General features: G+C 50.7%; 1 protein-coding gene across 1 annotated transcript; it reads right to left on the bottom strand.

Annotated features, from left to right (window-relative positions):
* Positions 1 to 1,198: 1,198 nt before the first annotated feature.
* LOC103171081 (cholesteryl ester transfer protein) lies at positions 1,199 to 23,675 on the bottom strand. Its single transcript, XM_029076023.2, has 16 exons — positions 23,380 to 23,675; positions 22,346 to 22,460; positions 21,696 to 21,830; positions 19,860 to 19,930; positions 17,965 to 18,052; positions 15,455 to 15,524; positions 14,748 to 14,808; positions 12,798 to 12,889; positions 12,169 to 12,348; positions 10,659 to 10,712; positions 8,824 to 8,985; positions 6,253 to 6,320; positions 6,086 to 6,128; positions 2,389 to 2,458; positions 1,887 to 1,972; positions 1,199 to 1,506 (listed from the first exon to the last, which is right to left on the bottom strand). The coding sequence occupies exons 1-16, from the start codon at positions 23,528 to 23,530 to the stop codon at positions 1,432 to 1,434; spliced, it is 1,521 nt and encodes a 506-aa protein (XP_028931856.1). The 5' UTR covers positions 23,531 to 23,675; the 3' UTR covers positions 1,199 to 1,431.
* Between the last annotated feature and the right edge of the window lie 456 nt (positions 23,676 to 24,131).

Raw genomic sequence — 24,131 nt, 5'->3', positions numbered from 1 at the left:
ACTGTTTATTGGTGTATTGTACTTTTCCAAGCGCGTAGTACAGTGATCTGCACACAGTAAGCACTCAAATACGATTGAATGGATGAATGAGTTAATGCCCTCCCCACGAGTAGAGCGCTGACTAGATAGAGCAGCTGGAATGGAGAACTGGCCTTCCTGTACTGCAGGGAATCAGAATAAGGTCTTAATGGGAATTGCTCCTGACATCTGGGCACCAGATGAAAGCTAGATGACCACTCACTGCCTCCGAGTTGGATGAAGCCCTGAGGAACCAGTACGCCAAATATGGTGGGAATATTCTGGACGATGATAATGCTGATGATGACGGTGGTACTTGCTAAGCGCTGTTCTATGTGTTGGGTAGATGTGAGTTAATCACTTTGGACGTAATCCCTATCCCACATGGGTCTCACAGTCTAAATAGCAGGGAGTAGAATTTAATCCCCATTTTACAGATGAGGTAACAGAGGCACAGAGAAATGAAGTGACCTGTCCAAGGTCACACAGCTGGCATGTGGCAGATCCGGGGTTAGAACCCAGGTCCTCTGACTCCCAGACCCGTGATCTTTCCGCTAGGCCACGCTGCTTCTCGTGGAGGTGATTGGGTGGTTCTCATTAGTCTCACTTTGAGTGTGGAGGAGCAGTGTGACTGTAGTAGCTTCTCCTGGGGCCAGATACCTTACTGGGTACTTTCGCTCAGGGGTCCACCTGGGCTTCCCCCGACCTGTCCCTGGGATGCTCATGAATCACCCTTCAGGAACTGGATGCGGTCCCCATAGCAGCGGACCCCATCTGCCACCCCCAGGGATGGGGGCGGGGGGGTGGAGGTGAAGCACGTTTGCCTTGTACCGCTTCTCAAAGAGACTTGGGTCTGTTCCATATAGTTCCATCTGGGAACTGTAGCATTACTTTCTTTGTTAGAAGATGGCCCGTTTCACAGCCACTTTCCCAGGACCTGTGGAGTCGAGTGAGAGGTTTCAATATTCTAAGGAAACACCTCTGGCATCTCCTTGGGAGTGTGGTAATACCACTGGTCGACGAAACTGGTGTGGTCTCTGCACGATCGCTTTCTGGTTCTTCTTCTTCCTTATCCCCAGCACCCCATCTACCACCGTACTTTGCCACATCTCCTTTCTCAGATTTGCAGAAGAATGACCAAACCACCCCCGCAATACACACAACTCATCACTCTACCGAGAAATTTGAGACAATGTTGCTTTTATAGATGCTTGAGCAAGGCTTGTCAGTACGTTTCCAAGACATAACCGCCCATCTTCTCACACCAGGAATAAAACAAAGGAGATTGTTTCCCACTCCACAAATCTACATTGGAATTTGCACTAGGCAAGTAAGCGAAGGGCTGTTACGACACTGCCTGAAGACCGATTGGATTTTCCTCCTGTTTCTTTGTTGCTTTTCTCCAAATTCCTGCTACATGATGGTTTTGAAAAAATCAACCAGCAAATGCTGTGGGAAACCAAAGTCCATCTGTAACAACAGGTAACCCTAAGAGGGAAAATAGAAAGAGACTCATAAGTGAGGAAAGCCCACAGGCATGACAAAACCCAACAGTATTCCCGGGACAGGTCTCCTTCATACAAAGTGGCTTAGTGGTTAGAGCACGGGCCGGGAAGTCGGAAGGACCTGGATTCTAATCCCAGCTTCGCCACATGTCTGCTGTGTGACTTTAGGCAAGTCACTCAACTTCTCTTGACCTCAGTTACCTCATCTGTAAAATGGGGACTAAGTGTGAGCTCTATGTAGGACAAGGACTGTGTCCGTTCTAATTAGCCTGTATCTATCCCAGTGCTTAGAACAGTGCTCGGCACCTAAGTAAGCACTTCCCAAGCACCATTATTATTATTATTATTATTATTATTACTTGCCTCTTTGGTAAGGATCTCAGGGTTGATGATTTCAAACAGGTTGAGTCCTTTGCTGTCCATTAACTCCGTTAGGGCAGGCTCGATCCCTACAGAACACAAGACAGAATCATCCTCTCTCATCCCCATCTGGTCAGGTGACACAACAAGGACCAAGCACCTATACCGTAGGTCAATCAATCAATGGCATTTATTGAGTGCTTGCTGTGTGCAGAGCACCATTACTAAGCGCTCAGGAGAGTACAATACCATAGACTTAGTAGATACGATCCCTGTTCACAAGAAGCTGACTCCTGTCTCAGAGTGCGGAGGTCTGAACTGTGGAGCCCTTTGTCAGAGAACAGTCACTGCCTTGGCCCTCGAGGAGCTCCAGCTCAAAGGATGTGGTCCCCAGATCTCGGGATCCTCTTGGGCCCTGCACGTTTTCAAAACCCTGGCGGGTGAACCCCAGCTGGGACTCTCCTGCCGGCTTAAGCTTTCCCTCCCTGAGGAGAGAGACACTCACGGGAGATGACCAGGGGGATGCCCACCGTGGTGGTGATCACCTTTAAGAAGTCCTGGATGGATTCATCATCCTGCAAACCAAAGATCAATCAGTCAATCTGTCATATTTACTGGGCACTTGCTGTGTGCAGAGCACTGTACTAAGTGCTTGGGAGAATACAATATAATTACACAACACACATTCCCCACCCACAATGAGCTTCCAGTCTAGGGGAGACACACATTAATATAAATAAAAAAATTATGGATATGTACATAAGTGCTATGGAGCTGGTTTGGGAAGATGAATAAAGGGAGCAAGACAGGGCGATGCAGAAGGGCAGAAGGGAGTGGAAGAAAAGGAAAGAAGGGCTTAGTCAGGGAAAGCCTCTTGGAGGTAACGTGCCTTCAATGAGGCTTTGAAAAGGAAGAAAGTAATTGACTGTTGGATATGAGGAGGGAAGGTTTTCCAGGCCACAGGCAGGAGGTAGGTAAGAAGTCGTCAGCAAGATAGATGTGATCAAGGTACATCAAGTAGGTTGGCGTTAGAGGAGCGAAGTGTGCAAGTTGGCCTGGAGTAGGAGAGTAGTGAGGTGGAGTAGGAGGGGGCAAGGTGATTGAGTGCTTTAAAACTGACGGTAAGGAATGTCTGTTTGATGCGGAGGTGGATGGGCAATGACTGGAGGTTCTCGAGGAGTGGGGAAATATTGGCTGAACATTTTCGAAGAAAAACGATCTGGAGAGCAGAGTGAAGTATGGACTGGAGTGGGACGAGAGAGGAGACAAGGAGGTCAGCAAGGAGAGTGATACAGTAATCAGGTCGGGATAGGGTAAGTGCTTGGATTTACACTGTAACAGTTTGGATGGAGAGGAAAAACCAGATTTTAGCATTGTGGTGGAGTTGAACTGATAGAATTTAGTCATAGAGTGAATATGTGGGTTGAGTAAGAGAGAGGAGTCAAGGATAATGCCAAGGTTATGGGCTTGTGAGATAGGAAGGATAGTGGTGCTGCCTACAGTGAGGGGAAGGACAGGGTTTGGGTGGGAAGAAAAGGACTTCTGTGTTCCAAGTAGAGACGTCTTGAAGACAGGAGGAAATGCGAGACTGCAGAGAGGGAGGGAGATCAGGGTTGGAGATGTAGATTTGGGAATCATCCACACAGAGGTGGTACTTGAAGCCAAGTGAGAGAATATGTTCTCCAAGGGAGTGGGTGTAGCTGGAAAATAAGAAGGGGACCCAGAACTGAAGCTTGAGGGACAACCACAGTTAGGGGGTGAGAGGTAGAGGAGGAGCCCGTGAAAGAGGCTGGGAATAAGCAGCCAGAGAGATAAGAGCAGAACCAGGAGAGGACAGTGTCAGAGAATCTGAGTTTGGAAAATGTTTCCAGGACAAGGGAGTGGTCGAGGAGAATGGTCAAGGAGGATTAGGATGGAGTAGAGGCCATTGGATTTGGCAAGAAGGAGATCACTGATGGCTTTTGAAAGGGTGGTTTCTGTGGAGTGAAGGGGACTGAGGCCAGATTTGAGGAGATCAAGGAGAGAATTGGAAAAGAGGAACTTGAGACAGTGGGTGTAGACAACTCACTCAAGGAATTTGAGGAAGAACTGTAGGAGAGAGATGGGGTGATAACTGAAGGGAGCCATGAGGTCTAGGGAGGGTTTTATAGAATAGGGGAGACATGGACATGTATGAAAGCAATGGGGAAGAAGCCACTGGAGAGCGAACAGCTGAATATGGCAGTTAGAAAGAGAAGAAGGGAAGGGGCAAGTGTTTTGATGAGGTGTGGAGGTCTGGGATCAGATGAGCAGGTGGAGGGTGTAGATTTCGAGAGAAGGTAGGAGATACTGCTGGAAAAGACAGGAAAGTCAAAGGGGGGGTAGGAGGTGGGAGGGTCTGGAGGGAGGCGGGGGAGATTTTAGGGAGATCATGCCTGATAGTTTCGATGTTCTAAATAAAGTAGGTGGGCAGGTCATTCGGGGCAAGAGATGGGGAAGCTGGGGGACAAGATGTTTAAGGAAGGAGTTAAAACGTCAGAAACAACTGGTGAGGGCAATGGGCCGGCGGCTCAATACGGATGGAGAAATAATTTTGCCGGGAAGAGAAGAGGGTAAAGATAAGGCACGTAAGGATAAACTTGAAGTGGATGAGGTCAGCCTGTTATCTAGATTTCCACCAGCAGCGCTCTGCGGCTTGTGTAGAAGAGTGAAGGAAGCATACTGTGGAGGTGATCAGGGCTGTGGGTTAGTGGTACAAGATCGACAGAGGGATAGGGGAGTGAATGAATTGAGTTCAGTAGAGAGGGTGGTGTTGAGAGCCTCAGTTTGGTCATCAGGGAAAGGTAGTTTGGGTACAGAGGCTAAATGAGGCACAGTGAGTTGAGAAAATTGGATGGGGGTCAAAAGATCAGAGTTCTCTGTGAGGGAACAGAACAGATTTGCAGGGTGGAGGTGTTTGGGAGAGAAAGCAGGTGAAGAGGTTGTGGTCAGATAGAGGGATGTCAGAGTGAGTGATGGTAGAGATTGCGCAGTGACTAGAGATGATGAAATCGAGAGTGCATCCAATTTGATGAGTGGGAGAGCTGGGGTGGAGCAGGAGGTCAGTGGAGTTGACTAGTGATAGCAAGTGGGCAATGGAAGGGTCCTCAGGTGGAGACATTAGCTGCTGTAGCTTTAAGGGGTCAACCCAGAGGCAGCGGGATAGAGACCACCCTCACCAGCCCACAAAGTGTGCAGTGACTCCACCATGCATAACCCTTGTCTGCTGTGGGACCTTGGGCAAGTCTTTTCACTTCTCGGGGCTTCAGTTACCTCATCTGTAAAATGGGGATTAAGACTGTGAGCCCCATGTGGGACAGGGATTGTGTCCAACCTGATTATCTTGTATCTACCCCAGCGCTTAGTACATTGTCTGGCACACAGTAAGCACTGGAAAAATACCATACAAAAACAAACAAAAAAACCCACTGTCATCAGGGGCAGTTGATCTGGGCCCAGAAGGCCAGGACAATCCCCTGTTACCCCAAGCCACCGGGCAAGGCGTGGAGGGAGGGAGTTTGGTAGGGAGGGGGCTTTGGGTGGAAGAGCTCCTGGGGATTGGTGTCATAGTGTAGCATGTTGCCAGAAATAGATTAATGCCTGAATACCAAAAAAAGAGGGTGTTTTCCTTCAGCCTTTCCAACGCATGTCCAGAGGTCTTCTGGGATAACCCAACACTGAGTTACTTGGTTTAGTCAATCATATTTATTGAGCACTTACTGTGTGCAAAGCACTATACTCCCACACCTGTCCATGTCACTAAGATAAGCCAGCAGTCATGGCATCTAAGCCATGTGAGTTAGTTTTTTTATGGTATTTGTTGAGTGCTTATTATGAGACAGGCACTGTACAAAGCACTGAGGTAGATACAAACTCATCAGCTTGGACACAGTCCAGGTCCCACATGGGGCTCACGGTCTTATGCCCCATTTTACAGATGAGGTCACTAAGGTGCAGGGAAGTTAAGGTCACTCAGCAGACAAGTAGTGGAGTCAGAATTAGAACCCAGGTCCTTCTGACTCCCAGGCACGTGCTCTATTCACTGGGCATGAAAGCCTGAACGAAAGGGAATAGGAAGTCAAAGCGTAGTCCAATCTATTTCCTTTCCTCCCCATACCCCATCGCCATCTCATTTCCATTAGGCATGACTGACCTACACGGTTTCTTTCTCAAGTCCTACCTACCGCAGACAATTTGGAAGCGGAACGGAAAGTCTTAAGGTGGATCCTGTGGCAAAGTAAGAAAGGAAGTGAGTCTTGGGATCAATGTAGAGGATTTCCCCACCCCCTGCCCCACTCTACCCATTTCTGCAGGCATGTGCCGATGCGCTGTGGACCACGATGATACTTACTGGGAGTCAGAAAGGTGCAAGACCAATTTCTTGTGCTCATACGATGCCTGGATCGTTGTGGTGACATCCTGTGGAGAGAAACCGAAAACCTGTTTGAGACTCCTCCTCCTCCTCATCATCAGTGGTATTTATTGAGCGCTTCTATGTTCAGAGGACTATACTAAGCGCTTGGGAGAGTATGACAGAACAGAGTGGGCAGACACATTTCCTTCCCACGAGCTTACAGTCTAGAAGCACAGGCCAAGACATGCGAAAGCCCCACATGTTCTTTCCAAACCTTCAAAAAGCTCTCTAAAATTTTCAGCAGCTGCAGACATAAATGTTGGTACATATGTTCCCATTCAATCTTCCCCTACACTGTCATACTCACTTCCCTCCAATGGTACACATGTAGGCACCAGATACAGGATGGTGATTTTAAACCAAGAATCTCAGTGTCATGGCACATATTTAAAACACACATACAGACTTCACACCAAGTACTTTTCTAACTTCCTGAAGCACTGCATGGTAGGGAAGAGAGCTGGGATTCTTTCTAGCAGCAGCAGTTCCCTCATCTATAAAAGGGGGGTTAAAACTGTGAGCCCCAAGAGGGACATGGACTGCGTCCAAACTGATTAATGTGTTACCTACTCCAGTGCTTAGAACAGTGTCTGTCTCGTGGTAAGAACTTAAAGATACCATTGAAGAATACCATTAAAAACAAAAATGAGCAGCTGCCGCCACCACCATCTTTACTGCTCACCTCCAGATTGCTACTGGAAATCCTAATTTTATTCCCAGTTGTTCTTCCACATGGGCCCACTCCCTTCCTCGCCCTCTAATTCCCCACCCAACCCCTCAGCAATTTCCATTCACATTGGTGTCCATCTTGCCCCCTGCCCTGTGACCCCAGCCCCTGACCCAATTTATGCTCAGGTAGTAAAGCCAAGCTATCCCTGCTGATTTTTTTTTCTTACTATGGTATTTGTTAAGCACTTACTTTGTGCCAGGCTCTGTTCTAAGCACTGGGGTAGGTACAAGATAATCAGGTTGGACACAGTCCATGTCTCTCATGGGACTCTCAGTCTTAATCCCCATTTTACAGATGAGGAAATAGAGGCTCAGAGAAGTTAAGTGACTTGCTCAAGGTCATACAGAAGACAAGTGGCAGAGCCGGGATTGAAACCCAGGTCCTCCGACTTCCAGTCCCGGGATCTTTCCATTAAGCCATGCTGCTTCTCTACTTGAAGGTTGGAACCCAGTTCAACCCTGTCAGGGGCAATCTCTCTCTCTCTCTCTCTCTCTCTCTCACACACACACACACACACACACACGCAGCGCCTCCTGACTGCCTCCACTTCTCTGTGGACCTTTCCCCCTCTTCATCCTGCCAGTCTGCCCAGCCTGACTACACCCCCAACCCGGACCTCACATCCCTCCGCTGAGGGCAGCGGCGACTCCGGGGAAGCCTTGCTGCTCACCTTAGGTTCTTGGTTGTCGGTTCTCAATAAGGAGAGGGGAATGCTGGAGATTCTTGCTTGAGTTTTTACTGTCCTTATCTGGTGAGCTAGAGAAGGACCAGAGGGTCTTGGGAGTCCACACCTGCCCCTCTGTCACCAGAGAAAATCCCCTCCGCCACGCAGGGAACCGCCCACCCTGGCCGGTCAGACCCAGATGGCAGCAGTGTGGTGAGCAGCCCATTAGCTGACATCTCCGTGCTCTCGGAGGGGCTCCGCCCTTATCCTGGCATCCCTGGCAGCAACGGATGTGGCACCGGATGTGGTCCCGGATGTGGCAGCTATTGACAGCAAAGTCCCCAAAGTTCTTGGGGCCATGACAGCTTCCCTGGGCAGGAGTGTGGGCATCCCCAGACAGTACTCCTGAGGGTGTGGACCAGATCTGGGCAGGTACTGGGGGCTGAGGAGACACAGGGCAAGCTCTCCCCTTGGCTTCATTTCCCTCTTCCTCCGCCTTCCTGGTCCTGTGCCCTCGAGGGTGGGCAGCGGGCCCGATCAGGAATCAGCTACTTCCTAATCAACTTTGTAATCATTCAGAAAGTAGTATAGCCCCCACCCATCCGGAAGTCAGCAGCCTGCCAGAAGCAGCCAAGAACATTACTGTGGGCAGGGAACGTTTCTGTTTTAATGATAATAATAATAGTGCCATTACTGCTATTATTAATATTATGTTACTCGTTAAGTTGTTTCTATATGCCAAACACTGTTCTAAGTACTGGGGTAGATGCTAATTCATCAGGATAGACACAATCCTTGTTCCACAGTGGGCTCACACTCAATCTCCATTCCACAGATGAGGTAACTGAGGCACCGAAAAGTGAAGTGACTTGCCCAGTGTCACAGAGCAGACAAGAGGCAGAGTCAGAATTAAAACCCAGGTCCTTCTGACTTCCAGGCCTGTGCTCTATCACTAGTTCTCGCTGCTTCTAATATTATTATATCGTACTCTCCCAAGCATTTAGTGCAGTGCTCTGCACACAGTAAGCACTCAATAAATATGATTGATCGATCGACTGACATGACTACGGCTGGGGGAAGGGGAGCGGTGGTGGTCCGTGCTTTTTTCACCAACCTCTTCAAAGTAGAAAGCCTCCGAGGGGTTTTGGTGGGAGAGTCGGACCACCACGGCTACGCACGACTTAACCACGGTCCCCTCCGGCTGGCACGTGATCTCAGGAGCGGCCACACTCTTGATTTCCACCTGGGCATCGCTATAGGAGGAGCTTTGGAGAATCTGAGGGAGGCACAAGTCAGAGGGAACAGAGTTCAGAGTCACCTAAACCAGAATTCTGAGGCAGCAGGAAGGGAAACTGGAGGGGTGAGTGAGGTGGCCAATGTGGCTAAGATTAATGATAATTGTGGAATTTAAGTGTTTTCTATGTTCCAAGTTCTGGGACAGATGCAAGGTAATCAAGGTAGACCTAGTCCACATGGGGCTCACAGGCTAAGTGGGAGGGAGAATGGGCAGTGAATCCCTGTTTTTCAGATGAGGAAACTGAGGCACAAAGAAGTTAAGGGACTTCCCCAAGGTCTCATAGCAGGCAAGCAGCAGAACCAGGATTAGAACCCAAGTCTTCTGACAAGGACGGGGGCTGTGTCCGATCTAATTAGCTTGTATCTACCCCAGCACTTAGAACAGTGTTTGACACATAGTAAGTACTTAACAAATACCATAAAAAAGTTAACCTGCCTCCATTTCAAAGGGGGAGAAATTGGGGCCCAAAGAAGAGGGAAGAGTGGCCTGCCCAAGATCAGGGTGACTCAAGGTATAGGAGGAATGGGAATTTTTTGTTGTTGCTTTTTTTTTGGTATTTGTTGAGTACTTACTATGTGCCAGGCCCTGTACTAAGCACTGGGTAGATACAAGGTTCGTTCATTCATTCATTCAATAGTATTTATCGAGCGCTTACTATGTACAGAGCACTGTACTAAGCGCTTGGAATGTACAAATCGGCAACAGATAGAGACAGTCCCTGCCCTTTGACGGGCTTACGGTCTAATCAGGGGAGACAGGCAGACAAGAACAATGGCAATAAATAGAGTCAAGGGGAAGAACATCTCATAAAAACAATGGCAAATAAATAGAATCAGGGTGATGTACATCTCATTAAACAAAATAAACAAAATAAATAGGGTGATGATGGACACAGTCCATGTCCCATCTGGGGCCCACAGTCCTAATCCCCATTTCACAGATGAAATAACAGAGAGACACAAAGAAGTTAAGTGTACTGCCCAAGGTCATACAGCAGACAAGTGGCAGAACTGGGATTAGAATGCAGGTTCTTTTTAATTTTTTTAATGGTATTTGTTAAGTGCTTATGATGTGCCAGATACTATTCTAAGCTAGGGTAGATATAAGGTGATCAGGTTGGACACAGTCCGAGTCCCACATGGGACGCAGTCTTAACCCTCATTGTATAGATGAGGTAACTGAGGCTCAGAGAAATTAAGTGATTTACCCAAGGTCACACAGCAGACAAGTGGCAGAGCCGGGATTAGAACTCAGGTCCTTCTGACTCCCAGGCCCGTGCTCTATCCACTAGGATACGCCGCTTCTCACCAATCAACAACCCACTTTCACTTTGTTTGCCGCCACTCAGTTTCCCAGTCCTAAGAGGAGAGGGGCTTGGGGAAAGAGAGCTGGGATCAATGGGCCACCGGGAGTCCTGGAGTGGTGTTCACCACCCTCTGGCAGCTCTCCGGGGCTGTAAGGGCCAGTTCTGTGCCTTCTATGCACTGTGAGCTCCACCTACTGAGCCCAAGCAAGGCTGCAGTGATGGGAGTCTGAGGAGGGTGCCCGGGGGACCAGAGACACCTTATTGAGCCTGTGGTAACATCCTTTACTAAGAGGAGGAGCACTGAAATCCATTTCAGAGAGCAGCTCAGAATCTGCAGGCACATTACCTCTCGCAGGGTGTCCTGGTGCTCCTCTAGGCCTCTGGAGTTCAGCATCACTGCCTGCCATTGACGGAAGAAGGATCAAAGATGTCAACGCAGGCGGAGCAGATTGTGAACGTCGTTCAGACCAGCGGGGAGGGGGCAGAGGCAGAGAGACGGGGGGGGTCATGGTCTCCCACTCTGTCCCAAAAGCCCCTCAATCCCCCCAACCCCATCAATAGAGGTCATGGCCCCTTGGGGTCCGCTGAAAAAGGGGTGTTAAAGGGTTAGACAAAGTGGAAGTGGAGAGTGAGTGAAAGAGGGGAGGGCCTCTGACACTTAGTACAGCTAAACCCCCATCCTAGACAAGGCCTCCTTTCCTGTCCTTTTCCTTTGTCTCTATTTCCTTCTTTCTCCCTGTTCCCTTCTTTCCTCTTCTGTCACCTTCCCATGCTCTCCATTTCTAGCCTTTTCTTCCTTCCTTCCTTCTCTACTGTCCTTTCACTCTTCTATCCCCACCAATCCTCCTCCCCACAACTCCCCCCTCCATCTCCCACCCCCAACTCTTCCCCCTCATTACCAGCTCTCCCCCCACCCAGGGCCTCAAGGCCTTCCCTGTCTAAGCTCTCCTTTCCTCTTCTCCCACTCCCTTCTGCATTGCCCTGACTTGCTCCCTTTATTCATCCCCCATCCCAGCACTTATGTATACACCTGTAATTTATTTATTAATATTAATGTCTATCTCCAGCTCTAGATCGTACGCTTATTGTGGGAAGGGAATCTCTCTACTGTTGTATTGCACTCTCCCAAGCCCTTAGTACAGTGCTCTGCACACAGCAAGCGCTCAATATTAATAATAATAATTATGGTATTTGTTAAGCACTTACTATGTGTCAGGCACTGCACTAAGCGATAGGGTGGATACGAACAAATAGGATTGGACACCGTCCCTGTCCCAAGTGGGGCTCACAGTCTTAATCCCCATTTTGCAGATGAGGTAACTGAGGCACAGGGAAGTGAAGTGACTTGCCCAAGGTCACACAGCAGACAAGTGGCGGAGTCGGGATTAGAACCCATAACTTTATGACTCCCAGGCCCATGCTCTATCCACTATGCCATGCTTCCTCCCAGATAAATACAATACATAAATAAATAAATACAATAAATAAATTCAATAAATAAAATTGACTGACTCCCCCTCCAACTCACCCCCCATCACCTCCCTCTTCTGTTCTTGCCCCTGTGCTTCTACCCTCTCTCTCTTTCCCACATTAAAGAAGTTAACCTCTATTCTGGATCCCTCTCTCCAGAAGCTGGTGGTTCTTCGTTTGCATCTGGCCAGGTGTCCGGCCACTGAAGTACTAGCACGGTCCACTGCTGGGGACCCTCCCCAGTAGCAAGGGGCGGCAGCTCCTACTGGTCCAATGGGGGTAAGAGCTCTTACCCCCACCCTTGCCCCCTCACCCGGTCAGCAACCCCTCACGTCCACGGGTCCCGGCTCCAATCGAACCGTGAGTCCTGAGCCCTGGACACTGACCTCGAATTCTTTCCCGGCCAGAGTCAGCACGAGCCGCTGGTCCAGAAAGGCTGCCAGGGCCAAGGCATTCAAGACCTGATCTGAGAACCAGAAGTAGAGCATGCGGGAGTCTGGGAGCAGGCTCGGCCTGAAGTTGGAGTCCCAGGTGGGCCCAGAGTGGTTCTTGTAGATCAGAAGACCCTGGAAAAGGAAGCTACCTCACTGCTGGGGATCTCAGAACCAGCCCGGGGCCCGGCCAAGCCGCGTCCAGAGGCTACCGCTCTGTTTGGTCTCACGCGGCCGGACAGACAGGACAGGGAGGGTAAGCTCTCTTCACAGGAGGGTCCCGCAAGGGCCGGAATTGGGTTGGAATGTCGGCTCTCCCCACAGAAAGGTCCCAAAGGGGCCGGGAGCAGGTCAGAGTGTTGGCTCTCCCCAAAAGGAAGGTTCCCCAGTGACTGGTAGTGGGTCGGAGTGTCAATTCTCCCCACAGGAGGATTCCCCCTGGGACTGGAGGGCAGCTCAGATCGGGTGGATCCAAAGGGGAGCTCCCTGGGCCCCGTTGGAGAGGAGAGGCTGGAACAGAGGAATCGAAGGGCCGATGGCCAGGTGGGTTGTCCCTCCCCTCCCCACTTCCCATCCGCACTCACCCTGTGGTGCGATTCTATGTAGCCCGTTGTTATGTCTGGAGTTTGCGTCAGGGAGATGTCAACTCCTATGTTCCCATCACTGAGGATGTCAGCTGCAGAAAGGGAAATCGGGCACCGGGGCGGGTGTTCCAGCATCATAGAGTCCTAGATCTCAAGAGGTCATTTCATCCAGCTTCCTGCCACCCACCACACTAGCCCAGAAAAGATTCTCCCTGGCTTGGGCTCCGGGCTGGCTTCTGAGCTGGGGAAAAGCTCTCAAAATCTCTGCTTACAGTAAGCACTCCAATACTACTGATTGACTGATTGGAAGAAAAAGAGGAGAGCTGGTGCCACAGCTGGGGAGTCGACAGTGGGCTCAAGCAGGCCCCTCCCTCCCGATGTCCAAACCTACCAATGGTGGCATTGGCAGGGTCGGGGGCAGTGGAAAAGGCACCAGCCTCAGGCATGATTCAGAGAGGCAGAGGTAGTGGTCCGGGGCATCAGGAATTCAGGTTTTTATTCCCAACCGGACCCCGGATGCTCCCGAACCCCACCCTTTCTGACCCAATTTCCCTTCATGAAAAACATTCTCAGGGGATGAAGCCGCCTCCCTGCCTGCCCTTAACCAAAAGGCTAAAGATCCCCTGTGACTCTGCTATCAAAATGGCTCATTCGTGATATTGATGATTACGTTAAGAAATCAAGGCGCTCTGCCTCCCCAACGTGGGGATGGGATGAGGGAGACGAGAGACGGGAAATGTCTGTCTCCCCCAAGAGACGCTAAGCTCCTTCTGGGTGGGGATTATGTCTACCAGCTCTCTTGCACTGTATTTTCCCAAGTGTTTATTGCAGTACCCTACGCAAAGTAACTGATCAATAAATACCATCGATCGATCGACCGATACGTCTATGCAAGTAAGCACGTGTGTGGGGAGAGGAAGGAGGTGCTGGGAAGGGGAGTAGGAGTCATGAGGGGTGGGAGCACTGAGGCAACATAACAGAAAGGCGGATAACTGGCAGGGCAAAGTTGATTGGAGACAGAAATCAGAGAGGGGATGGATCATCAGGTAGAGAGGAGGAGAGGAAGTCCAGATCTTAAAATTCCTCATAGGTTTCAGTAGTCTCTAATAATAAAAACTGTTCTCCCCTAGTGGGAATGTGTATTAGAATTTTCATAAGCCTGTGTGATATTTTAATCAACCTACTTGTTTTGCTGTCTGTCTCCCCCTTTTCAGACTGTGAGCCTGTTATTGGGCAGGGATTGTCTCTAACTGTTGCCAAACTGTACATTCCAAGCGCTTAGTAATGTGTTCCACACACAGTAAGCACTCAATAAATACAACCGAATGAATCAGTCACACTGTCTGAACACATCCTGTGAACAGAGCACTGTATTAGGCATTTGAAAGTATATCATGGAAGTAGGAGATGTAGTTCCTGCTCTGGAGGAATTTACAGTCTCCCTGGACAAAGGACCACGGCCTGCTGCCTGAAACCTCTTTTGGTGCCATCTCAACTTTATACACTGGGAAAGTTGTGGTCACTCAGGACCAGGGGCTGGGAGCCGTGGCCCCTGAGGACCAGGGTGGGAGCTGTGACTACTGAGGACTGGGACCCGGAAGCTACAGTCACTCGGGACCAGGGACTGGAAGCTGCAGCCACTGAAGACCAGGGGCTGGAAGCTGTGTCCACCGAGGACCACGTCCTGGAAGCTAGGGTCACTTAGGGCTAGGGGCTGGAAGCTGTGGCCACTCACAAACAGGACAGGGGAACTGTAAGACTTCATCCTGACCTGCCCCATCCCTCTCTTCGCTCCACAGCATCCCTGTCCTCCTCTCACGCCATCACTCCTAGCTCCCCATCCCCAGCGTCACACGCCATTAGCTCGCTCCCACCCACGGCTTCCATCCCCAGCTGTGGTCTCTTCACGTGTCCCTCCCCCGCCCCACCACTGCCCAGTGGAGCACGTACCGGCTTTGTCTTGAACGAACTCTGCCATGATGTTGGAGAGGGTGTTGATCTCCTTACAAACCTGCAGCAAGTGGAGGAAGAATGTCAGGGGTAGGGCCGAGGCAGGGGCCTCTTCTGACTGGGGCCAAGGGTCTCTCTTGGCCCAGGAGCCCCGCCACTACCGGCCACTACCTTCCTCCAAACAGGGTCGGTGCCCAGGCTGATAGAGAGTCAGTCAATCAATCAGTCAATTGTATTTATTGAGCGCTTACTGTGTGCAGAGCACTGGATTAAGAGTTTGGGAAAATACGATAACAATAAACGGACACATTCCCTGCCCTCGACGAGCTTAAGGTTTAGAAGGGTAGATGGACATTAATATAAATAAATTACAGATATGGACATAAATGCTGTGGGGCTGAGTGCGGGCGGGGGGGAGGGTGATGAATAAAGGGAGCAAGTCAGAGGCGACGCAGAAGGGAGTGGGAGAAGAGGAAAGGAGGGCTTAGTCAGGGAAGGTCTGTTGGAGGAAATGTGCCTTCAATAAGGCTTTGAAGCGGGGGAGAGTCATTGTCTGTCGGATGTGAGGAGAGAGCCCCCACTTCCCCAGCCTGACCCTGACCCGCAAAAGAACAAGCTTGGGGAACTCAAGTCTCCCCTTGGGCATGAAGCCCTTGACCCTTGGACCAGCAGAGGACAGGCCGAGCTTGCTGGCCGCAGCCCCTTACCTGCGCTTTGAGGACCAGCTTCAGCGTGAAGGAGATGAAGTCCGTGAACAGCTGCTTGATCCACCCTGGTCTGTGGAAAAAGTGGCTTTTTCCTAGCTTGCTCCCAGTCAAACGTGTAACCCTTTGCCCCGGAAGCCCTTCCATACAAAGAATCAAACAGGGACAGGGATCTCACCATGCAACATGTCACATGAGATCACTTGCATGCGGTGAATTGCAGGGGCCAATAATTCACCTATGCCATGTGAGTCAATCAGTGTTATTTATCGAGCACTAACTGTGAGCAGAGCACTGTACTAAGCACTTGTGAGAACTCAATATGCAAGAGTTAGAAGACACAATCCCTGCCATCAAGGACCTCGCTGCTATTCTCTTGCCCACGTCCCGCCTTTGGCCTGGAACGGCCTCCCTCCTTTTAGACAGGCAATTACTCTTCCCCCCTTCAAAGCCTTACTGATGGCACATCTCCAAGAGGCCTTCCGTGACTAAGACCTCCTTTCCTCTTCTCCCACTCCCTTCTGCGTCACCCTGACTTGCTCCCTTTATTTATTCCCCACTTCCTGCCCCTTAGCACTTACGAAAATATCTGTAATTTATTTATATTAATGTCTGTCTTTCCCTCTAGAGTGTAGGCTCTCTGTGGGCAGGGAATGTGTCTGCTATAATGTTATATTGTTCTCCCAAGCGCTTAGTACAGTGCTCTGTACCCAGTAAGTGCTCAGCAACTATGATTGACTGACTACCCTTCAGTCTACAGAGTATTAGCCAATCTCTCCACTCAATAGCAAGGCAGATTGCAGGAGAAGGGGAGACTGCTGTGCCCCAAGCCTGGGGAGGTGTAGTTCAGAGGAACCTCCAGAGCACCCCCCAAGCCATAAAAAGGGACCTCATGCTTCAGGACTACCCCAAATCCAGGGCTGGAGAGGTTGCCTGGGTCTGGAGGTTTTCCCTGGATTCCTCTTGGTGCTTATAGACCCAAACCTTGGGCAAGAGAAGGGATGGAAAAAAAAGTGTCAAACAGGGATTGCTAATCCCCACTCCAATCCCTGGGTCCACGGCCATAAAGACATGCATGCTTAAGCTAGTGAATAAGTGGTAGAATTAGATACCTGGGCTGTTCCAAATATGCATACCCTCCAACTTTCAGATAATGAAAATAATAATACCTTGTTTTAGACTCTCTAAACTCCTCTGGACGGTAAACTCATTGTGGGCAGGGAATGTGTCCATCTATTTCTATTCTGTACTCTCCCAGGTGCTTCGTACAGTGGTCTGCACACAGGAAGCATTCAATAAATACGACTGAATGAATTTTTCCAAAGCGCTTTCACAACAATGATGTCATTAAATCCTCACAACCTCCCTGTGAGGGAGAGTCAAGTGTCATTATCTCCACCCACAGATGAGGAAACTGAGGCCCAGAGAGGTTTAGTGACCTGCCCGAGGTCACACAGAGGGCTAGGGTCAGAGCCTGAACTAGAACCCAGAGCTTCTGACTCCCGGTCCCATACCCTTTCCGTCTTAGCACACTGTCTCTCTAATAATTTATATTTTTTAAAACTCATTTTGAAAGAAACATTGATTGAGCTGTCAAACTGTGGCTGCTGAATGGTTTGGGAGAGAATAATAAGAATAATTGTGGCATCTGTTAAGTCTACGTGCCAAGGACTGTGCTGAGTGCCGGGGTAGATGCAGGATAAATGGGAAGGACACAGGCCCTGTCCTTCATGGGACACTCAGTTTAAGTAGGACAGGGAACAGGTCTTGAACCCCCATTTTACAGATGAGGAAGCGGAGGCACAGAGAAGTAAAGTGACTTACCCAAGGTGCAGCAGGCAAGTAATAATAATAATAATAATAATGATGTTGGTATTTGTTAAGCGCTTACTATGTGCAGAGCACTGTTCTAAGCGCTGGGGTAGACATAGGGGAATCAGGTTGTCCCACATGGGGCTCACAGTCTTAATCCCCATTTTACAGATGAGGTAACTGAGGCCCAGAGAAGTGAAGTGACTTGCCCACAGTCACACAGCTGACAAGTGGCCGAGCTGGGATTCGAACTCATGACCTCTGACTCCAAAGCCTGTGCTCTTTCCACTGAGCCACGCTGCTTCTCTGTAGCAGGGCCAGGATTAGAATCCAGGTCCTCTGACACCCAGGTCCTATCCACCAAGTCACACCGATTCTTAGAAATACCCAAAATACCTAAATTTGTGCCTATTCCTTTTCTCCCCACCCACCCTCTCCCACTTTCCCCAACAGAATGAATATCCTTCATTATGGGGAGATGCTGCTGATGGACTGATTCTTAGAATAGCCTACCCTTCTCAGCAAGAATTACCTTTATGGCACGGTTAGTGGGGATGGTGTGGATTGCACTATCCACACTCCCTGATATAACCGCATCAGGAAAACACAGGGGGCGAGGGAGTCCGGCCTCTATCTTACTACAGTGCCGAGTAAGTGAGCCACCACTTTTTTCTTTCAGGGAGGAGGAGGAGAGAACTTACTGTTTGTCTCCTTGGAGATGCAGAAGGAGCTTGTGGAAGGAGAGGTAGCAGTCGGAGGTGTCGGCCCACACTTTGCCACGGTTACACGCTGCCCAGCACAAGGACACGAAGGGTCAGAGGTGGCCCGGAAGACCTGCGGCCCCTGCCCTGGATGTCCCCCCTTGAAATCATGGCATTCCCAATCCCACAGAGCCCTTGCGGACGCATGGGTGGAAGGCTCGTCACTTCAGTGGTTGCTTACCAGTCAATCAGCAGGGGACACACTACCTACCCCCCGACACACCCCTTTCCCCAGCCACCCCCAGGTTCCCAGAGCCAAAGAGCAAAGGAAGCGAGATGGCAGAAGTTGTCTCACTCTTGGCTAGCACCATCCCATCATGGTACCCACGTAGTCTGACCGAGACCAGGATGGAAGGGGCCTTTGCCCCTGTCAGTCTCCCTGGCCAGTCTCCATGCTGTCCAGTGGGAAAGCAGAGTCAGAAGAAAGTGAAGGGTGGGGGGGAGAGAGAGAGAGAGACCCCCACCGCCTCCCGGTTCAAGCCCGTCCCAACCCCCAAATCCTGCAACGTGGATGGGTCACCCACGTCCAGAAGTAGGGGGAGTGTGCTGATTCCCAAGCTCTGTGGCCTCCCTGGTGCACGCCTCCTCTGCCCAGTCTTCCCTCCCGTTCCCGGGCCTGGCCAGGGCTGAGCAGCTTCAGTGGTGCCTCTTTCTCCAACCAGGCTCCCCACCCAGGGTCAACCTCAATCTCTACAATTCAGATCAGATGTGATTTGACCTTTAAGCACAGGAGAGGGAGATGGGACTGCATTAAAGAATGCAAGTGGGTGAGGTAAGGTAGTACCAAAGGTAGGGCTCGTGACCAGGCCCAAGTCCTGACTGCCCTTGATGCACTGCTATTTCATTTTTCTGGGCCTCAGTTTCCCCAACTGTAAAGTGGAGGCCAGGCGGGCGAACCCTCCCTACTTCCCCAGGATGGCACCATAGTGAAACGGGCCGACGCGTCCTGACCCGAGAACTTAGAACGCTTAGAAACAAGGGCATCTTGAACCCAGCGACCACATCCAGTGGTCTGTTGGTGCCTGCAGAGAGTTGCCTCTCCTTCAGGCCCTCGGTCTTGTCCACCCTGCCTAATAGGAGAGTGTGGCTCAGTAGAAAGAGCCTGGGCTTGGGAGTCAGAGGTCATGAGTTTGAATCCCGGCTCTGCCACTTGTCAGCTGTGTGACTGTGGGCAAGTCACTTCACTTCTCTGCGCCTCAGTTACCTCATCTGTAAAATGGGGATTAACCGTAAGCCTCACGTGGGACAACCTGATGACCCTGTATCTCCCCCAGCGCTTAGAACAGTGCTCTGCACATAGTAAGCGCTGAACAAATACCAACATTATTATTATTAATAATAATAATTGTGGTATTTATTCAGCGCTTACTGCATGCCAGAGACTGTACTAAGCACTGGGGTGGATACAAGCAAATTGGGTTGGACACAGTCCCTGCCCAATTTTAATGCCCATTTTACAGATGAGGTGACCGAAGCCCAGACAAGTTAAGTGATTTGCCCAAAGTCTCACAGCAGACAAGTGGCAGAGTTGGGATTAGAACCCATGACCTTCTGACTTCCAGGCTCAGGCCCATGCTCTATTTTCCCAGGGGGGTGTAGAAGGGTCTGATCACAGACAGGATAGCCCCCCCACAGCGAGGCAGCGGTGAGTGGAGACCAGCCTCCAGGAGGCCCCTGCCCACCGTCTCCTTCCCCAATCCTTCCGGGGGCTGGCCGTGATCCCGGGGGGCTGTGGGAGTACCAGACCCAAGTGACAGGGAAGCAGGAAGTAGGGGAATCGGTCTAAGCCCCCACCGTACCCCTCCCTGCCTCGCACTCGCAGCCGGAGTACTTACTCAGCCGAGTGTTGATTTGCAGGTCAATTGAAGATTCAATTTCAAAGTCGATGGCGTGACCAACCTTCAACCTGCAGAGATGAGGGGAGAATTCTCTCACAGCCCAGGGCCCCCACCATCATTAAAAGAGAGGGGGCTGAAGGAAGTGCCTTTATGAGATCAATCAGTAGTAAGCGCTCAGTAAATACCGTGTGCAGAGCGCTGTACTTAGAGCTCGGCAGAGTAATAATAATAATAGTATTTTTTTTAGGGCTTACTATGTGCCAAGCACTGTTTTAAGCGCTGGGGTAGATACATGGTTAGCGGGCAATCAGGTTGTCAGAGAACAGCATGACCGAATGAGCAGGTACGTTCCCTGCCCGTAATGAGCTTTCAGTCTAGAGGGGGAAACAAGGAAGAATGCACACTGTAGGCCCTGTGGAGGACTCTTCTGTCACAAAGGCACCCGCTGAGAAATTTCAACATAACTAAGTACAATTAAACACAAAGCAATTAGCAGAGGATGGTTTCCATCCACTGACCTCTGGGTTACGGGCCCAGCACACGCTGCCGAGAAACAGCGTGGCTCTGTGGGTAGAGCATAGGCTTGGGAGTCAGATGGTCATGGGTTCTAATCCTGGCTCTGCCACATGTCTGCTGGGTGACCTTGGGCAAGTCACTTAACTTGTCTGGGCCTCAGTCACCTCATCTGTAAAATGCAGATTAAGTGTGTGAGCCCCACGTGGGACAGGGACCGGGTCCAAGATGATTAACTTGAAGCTACCTCAGCGCTTAGAACAGTGCTGGGCACATAGTAAGCACTTAACAAGTACCATAATTATTGTTATTATTATTAGGGGGAGGGACCTGACCAGCTGAGGAGATTGGAGGCAAGAGCCTGGAAGAGATGAACTCTGAGGGGTCTTGAGGGTCAAAGAAGTCACTGAGTCCAGCCCCCTGCTTCCTAAACCCTTATGACGAGTGGCTCTTCATTCTATTTTTACTCTGGAATTGGAGATTTCCAACTTCCCTTGAAGTCTGTTAAAGAGCTTGACTTCCGCCTTTGCCACTTATCTTCTGTGTCACCTTGGGCAGGTCACAACTTCTCTGGGCCTCTTTCCTCATCTGCAAAATGGGGATTAAATCTCCATTTTCCCTCCTATGTGGACTTTGAGCTCATTGTAGGTTGGTGACTGTGTCCAATCTGGGGAACTGGAGAGTTTACCGTGTGCAGAGCACTGTATTAAGAGCTTGGGAGTATACAGTACAGTAAACGACAACCTGCCCGCTGGTTATCTTGTATCTGCCCCAGCAATTATTACAGTGCTTAGCATATGGTATGCACCTAAAAAATAAAATAATTGTTATTATCAGGGACGTCTAACCCAATTCCCTCTTGCTGCTCTCTGAGGGCAAGTATAAGGTTCAAAGGTGCCCAAGTACAATATGCTGGGCCTCTACTAGTAATAATAATAATGGTGATTAGTAGTGGAATGTGTTAAGCACTTATTAAGTGTCAGTCAATCGCCGTAGTAAGCGCTGGAGTAGATTCAAGATAATCAGATTAGACACAGTCCCTGACCATCAGGGGGATCATAGTGTAAATAGGAAAGAATAGGACCTAATCCCCATCTGACAGATGAGGAAACTGAGGCCCAGAGAAGTTAAGTGACTTGTCCAAGGTCACGCGGCAGTCAAGTGGCAGAACAGGAATCAGAAGCCAGGTCTCCTGACTCCCAGGCCCAGGCTCTGTCCCCGAGACCCTGCAGCTTCTCACCTGAGCTGCAATGCCGCGGGCTTAGAAGTGGCCGGGTTGTAGGGCTCAAACCTTTTGGAAGAAAGAAGGCGTATGCTTACAGCCAAGCCCCGGTGTAGCCGTATTTGAGGGTCCCTTGGAAGATCACTGACACGTTCCGAATGGTGATGGTTATGGACTTGTCCTCTTTCAGCTCCACCTCGCTGCTGGCGATGGTCAGGTTGCTGATCTGGATGCTGGGGCACGAGAGGGAGCGATGGGGTGAGACCGGGGATGGGAGAAGCCTTTCTCTGGCTGTCCACTGTGACCCCAGCCTGCCCCTGCCCACTCCGTCCCCCAGTCAATCGATCGGATTTATCGAGCACTTACTGTGTGCAGAGCTCTGTACTAAGAGCTTGGGAGCATATGATTCAAGGCACCAGAGTATCTGTTCAATACCTGTTCTCTTTCCCTCTTAAACTCCTTTGCCCCCCGCTCTTCCCCAGTCCCCATTTCTCTGTCCCACTCAGTCACTCGTATTTACTGAGTGCTTACTGTGTGCAGAGCACTGCACTAAACAGTCGGGAGAGCACAGCAAAGCAACAGACACATTCCCCGCCCTCAACGAGCTTACTGTCTAAATAGAGAATCCCCTGCATCCAAGCGCTTAGTACGGTACTCTGCACACAGTAAGCGCTCAATAAATACGATTGAATGAATTAACCCTTGCTCCTCCACCCATGTCCCCACCCCCGGCTCACCCCCGGCTCACTTGGTTAAGCCATACTCCACTTTTCCCAGGAAAAGCATGTTCTTTTCCCCATTGATGTCCGGGTATTCCGCACGCTGGAAGGCCTTCTGGATCACCTTGGTGGTTTCCTGATTCACTAGAGAGGGAAGAGGGGGAAAATTCAACGGAATTGATTGAGCGCTTACTGTGTGCAGAGCACTCTACTAAGCGCTTGGGAGAGTACGATACAACAAGAAACAGACGCATTCCTTGCTCACAATGAGCTTACAGTCTAGAGGAAGTGCCAAATGCACGTTGCCTCAACTAAAGCCCTGCAGCAGAAAGACCTGGCCGGGAGCCAGGAGCCAAAACCGGGAGTGGGAGTCAGAAGCGGGAGGCAGACCGTAAGCCCGTCAAAGGGCAGGGACTGTCTCTATCTGTTGCCGATTTGTACATTCCAAGCGCTTAGTACAGTGCTCTGCACATAGTAAGAGCGCAATAAATACTATTGAATGAATGAATGAGTGGGAAACAGTGAATCAAATCTCCAAGAGCTGGCTGCCCCCTCTCACCGCCCAGGGAGGCTGAGGTGGTTCTTTCGGACGAAACCCCGGGGTTCCGCCGAGGCTAAACTGATACAGTGCTCCCATGGGGTCCAGATCCCCAGGACGGCAGGGTACGGCTCTGTCCTGGCCTCCTCAAATGCTCGTGGGGTATATAGCAGGCAGGGAGAGGAGGGGGTAGAGAGAGGGAATGGGGACAACTTTATCTAGGTTCCTCTCAGAGGATCCCCGTGTCAAACAAGCAAGGACTTCAAGACTCTAGATTCCGGAGCCCCTGAAAGTTGTGATCTCCCAGACTCCGAGGCCGAGTTGGGGCAGTGCAGGCCCCCCTGGGGCCGAGCTGTGGAGCAGTGCAGGCTGCTGTGGGGCAGCACAGTCTTCCCTGGGGCCAGGCAAGGGCAGTATAGTCCCCTGGGGCCGAGCTGGGGCCGTACAGTCCCCCGGGGATGGCAGCACCTGGCTTCTCTTTACCCCTTCAGCCTTTCCCCCAGCCAGGATGAAGCGACTACTTACACACCAGCGTGGCCGGCTTGGTGATCCTGCAGACGATGCCGGTCCGGGCGAGAGAGGAGGGTGGCCGGAGGTCACAGGCCCGGGAGGCCCCCGGCAGGGCCAGCAGGGAGGGAGGCAGGAGGAAGAGGAGGAGCAGCAGGGCTCTGAGCATCTTCCTTGGGGCCAGTGACGGTGTCGGAGCGGGCAGAGGGCCGAAAGGCAAGGCCGAAGCCGACTCCCTCCCTGCCCGGGAACTCCGGCACTTATCTTCCCACCTTCTTCCAATCCCAGGGACAAAACACCAAAGCAGGATGTGACCTGCTTCCCGCGCTCTATCGATCCCGGCCCAGATTTCCCTAGTCCCCCCGTTGCTTCCGGCAGGGCTCCGGCCCTCACTTCGGGGAGACGTCGCCCAGTTCGGAGGCTCGGGTCCAATGCCATAAAGTCGCTGAACTGCTCATATTTCTCTGAGGCCTCCAGTGCAACCATTGGTACTGATGATATTAATAATTATGACAATAATAATCATGTGGTATTTGTTGAGAAGCAGCGTGGCCCAGTGGGAAGAGCATGGGCTTGGGAGTCAGAGGACGTGTTCTAATCCTGGCTCTGCCACTTGTCTGGTGTGTGATCTTGGGCAAGTCATTTAACTTCTCTCTGCCTCAGTTATCTCATCTGTAAAATGGGGATTAAGACTGTGAGTCCCTTGTGGGACAGGGACTGTGTCCAACCTATTACATTGCATCTATCCCAGCACTTAAAATAATGTTTGG

This window comes from Ornithorhynchus anatinus, chromosome 11 (assembly GCF_004115215.2).
Source record: "Ornithorhynchus anatinus isolate Pmale09 chromosome 11, mOrnAna1.pri.v4, whole genome shotgun sequence".
NCBI classification, from domain to species: domain Eukaryota; kingdom Metazoa; phylum Chordata; class Mammalia; order Monotremata; family Ornithorhynchidae; genus Ornithorhynchus; species Ornithorhynchus anatinus.
The sequence above is the reverse complement of the archived record's forward strand: the minus strand, read 5'-3'. Positions and strand labels throughout refer to the sequence as shown.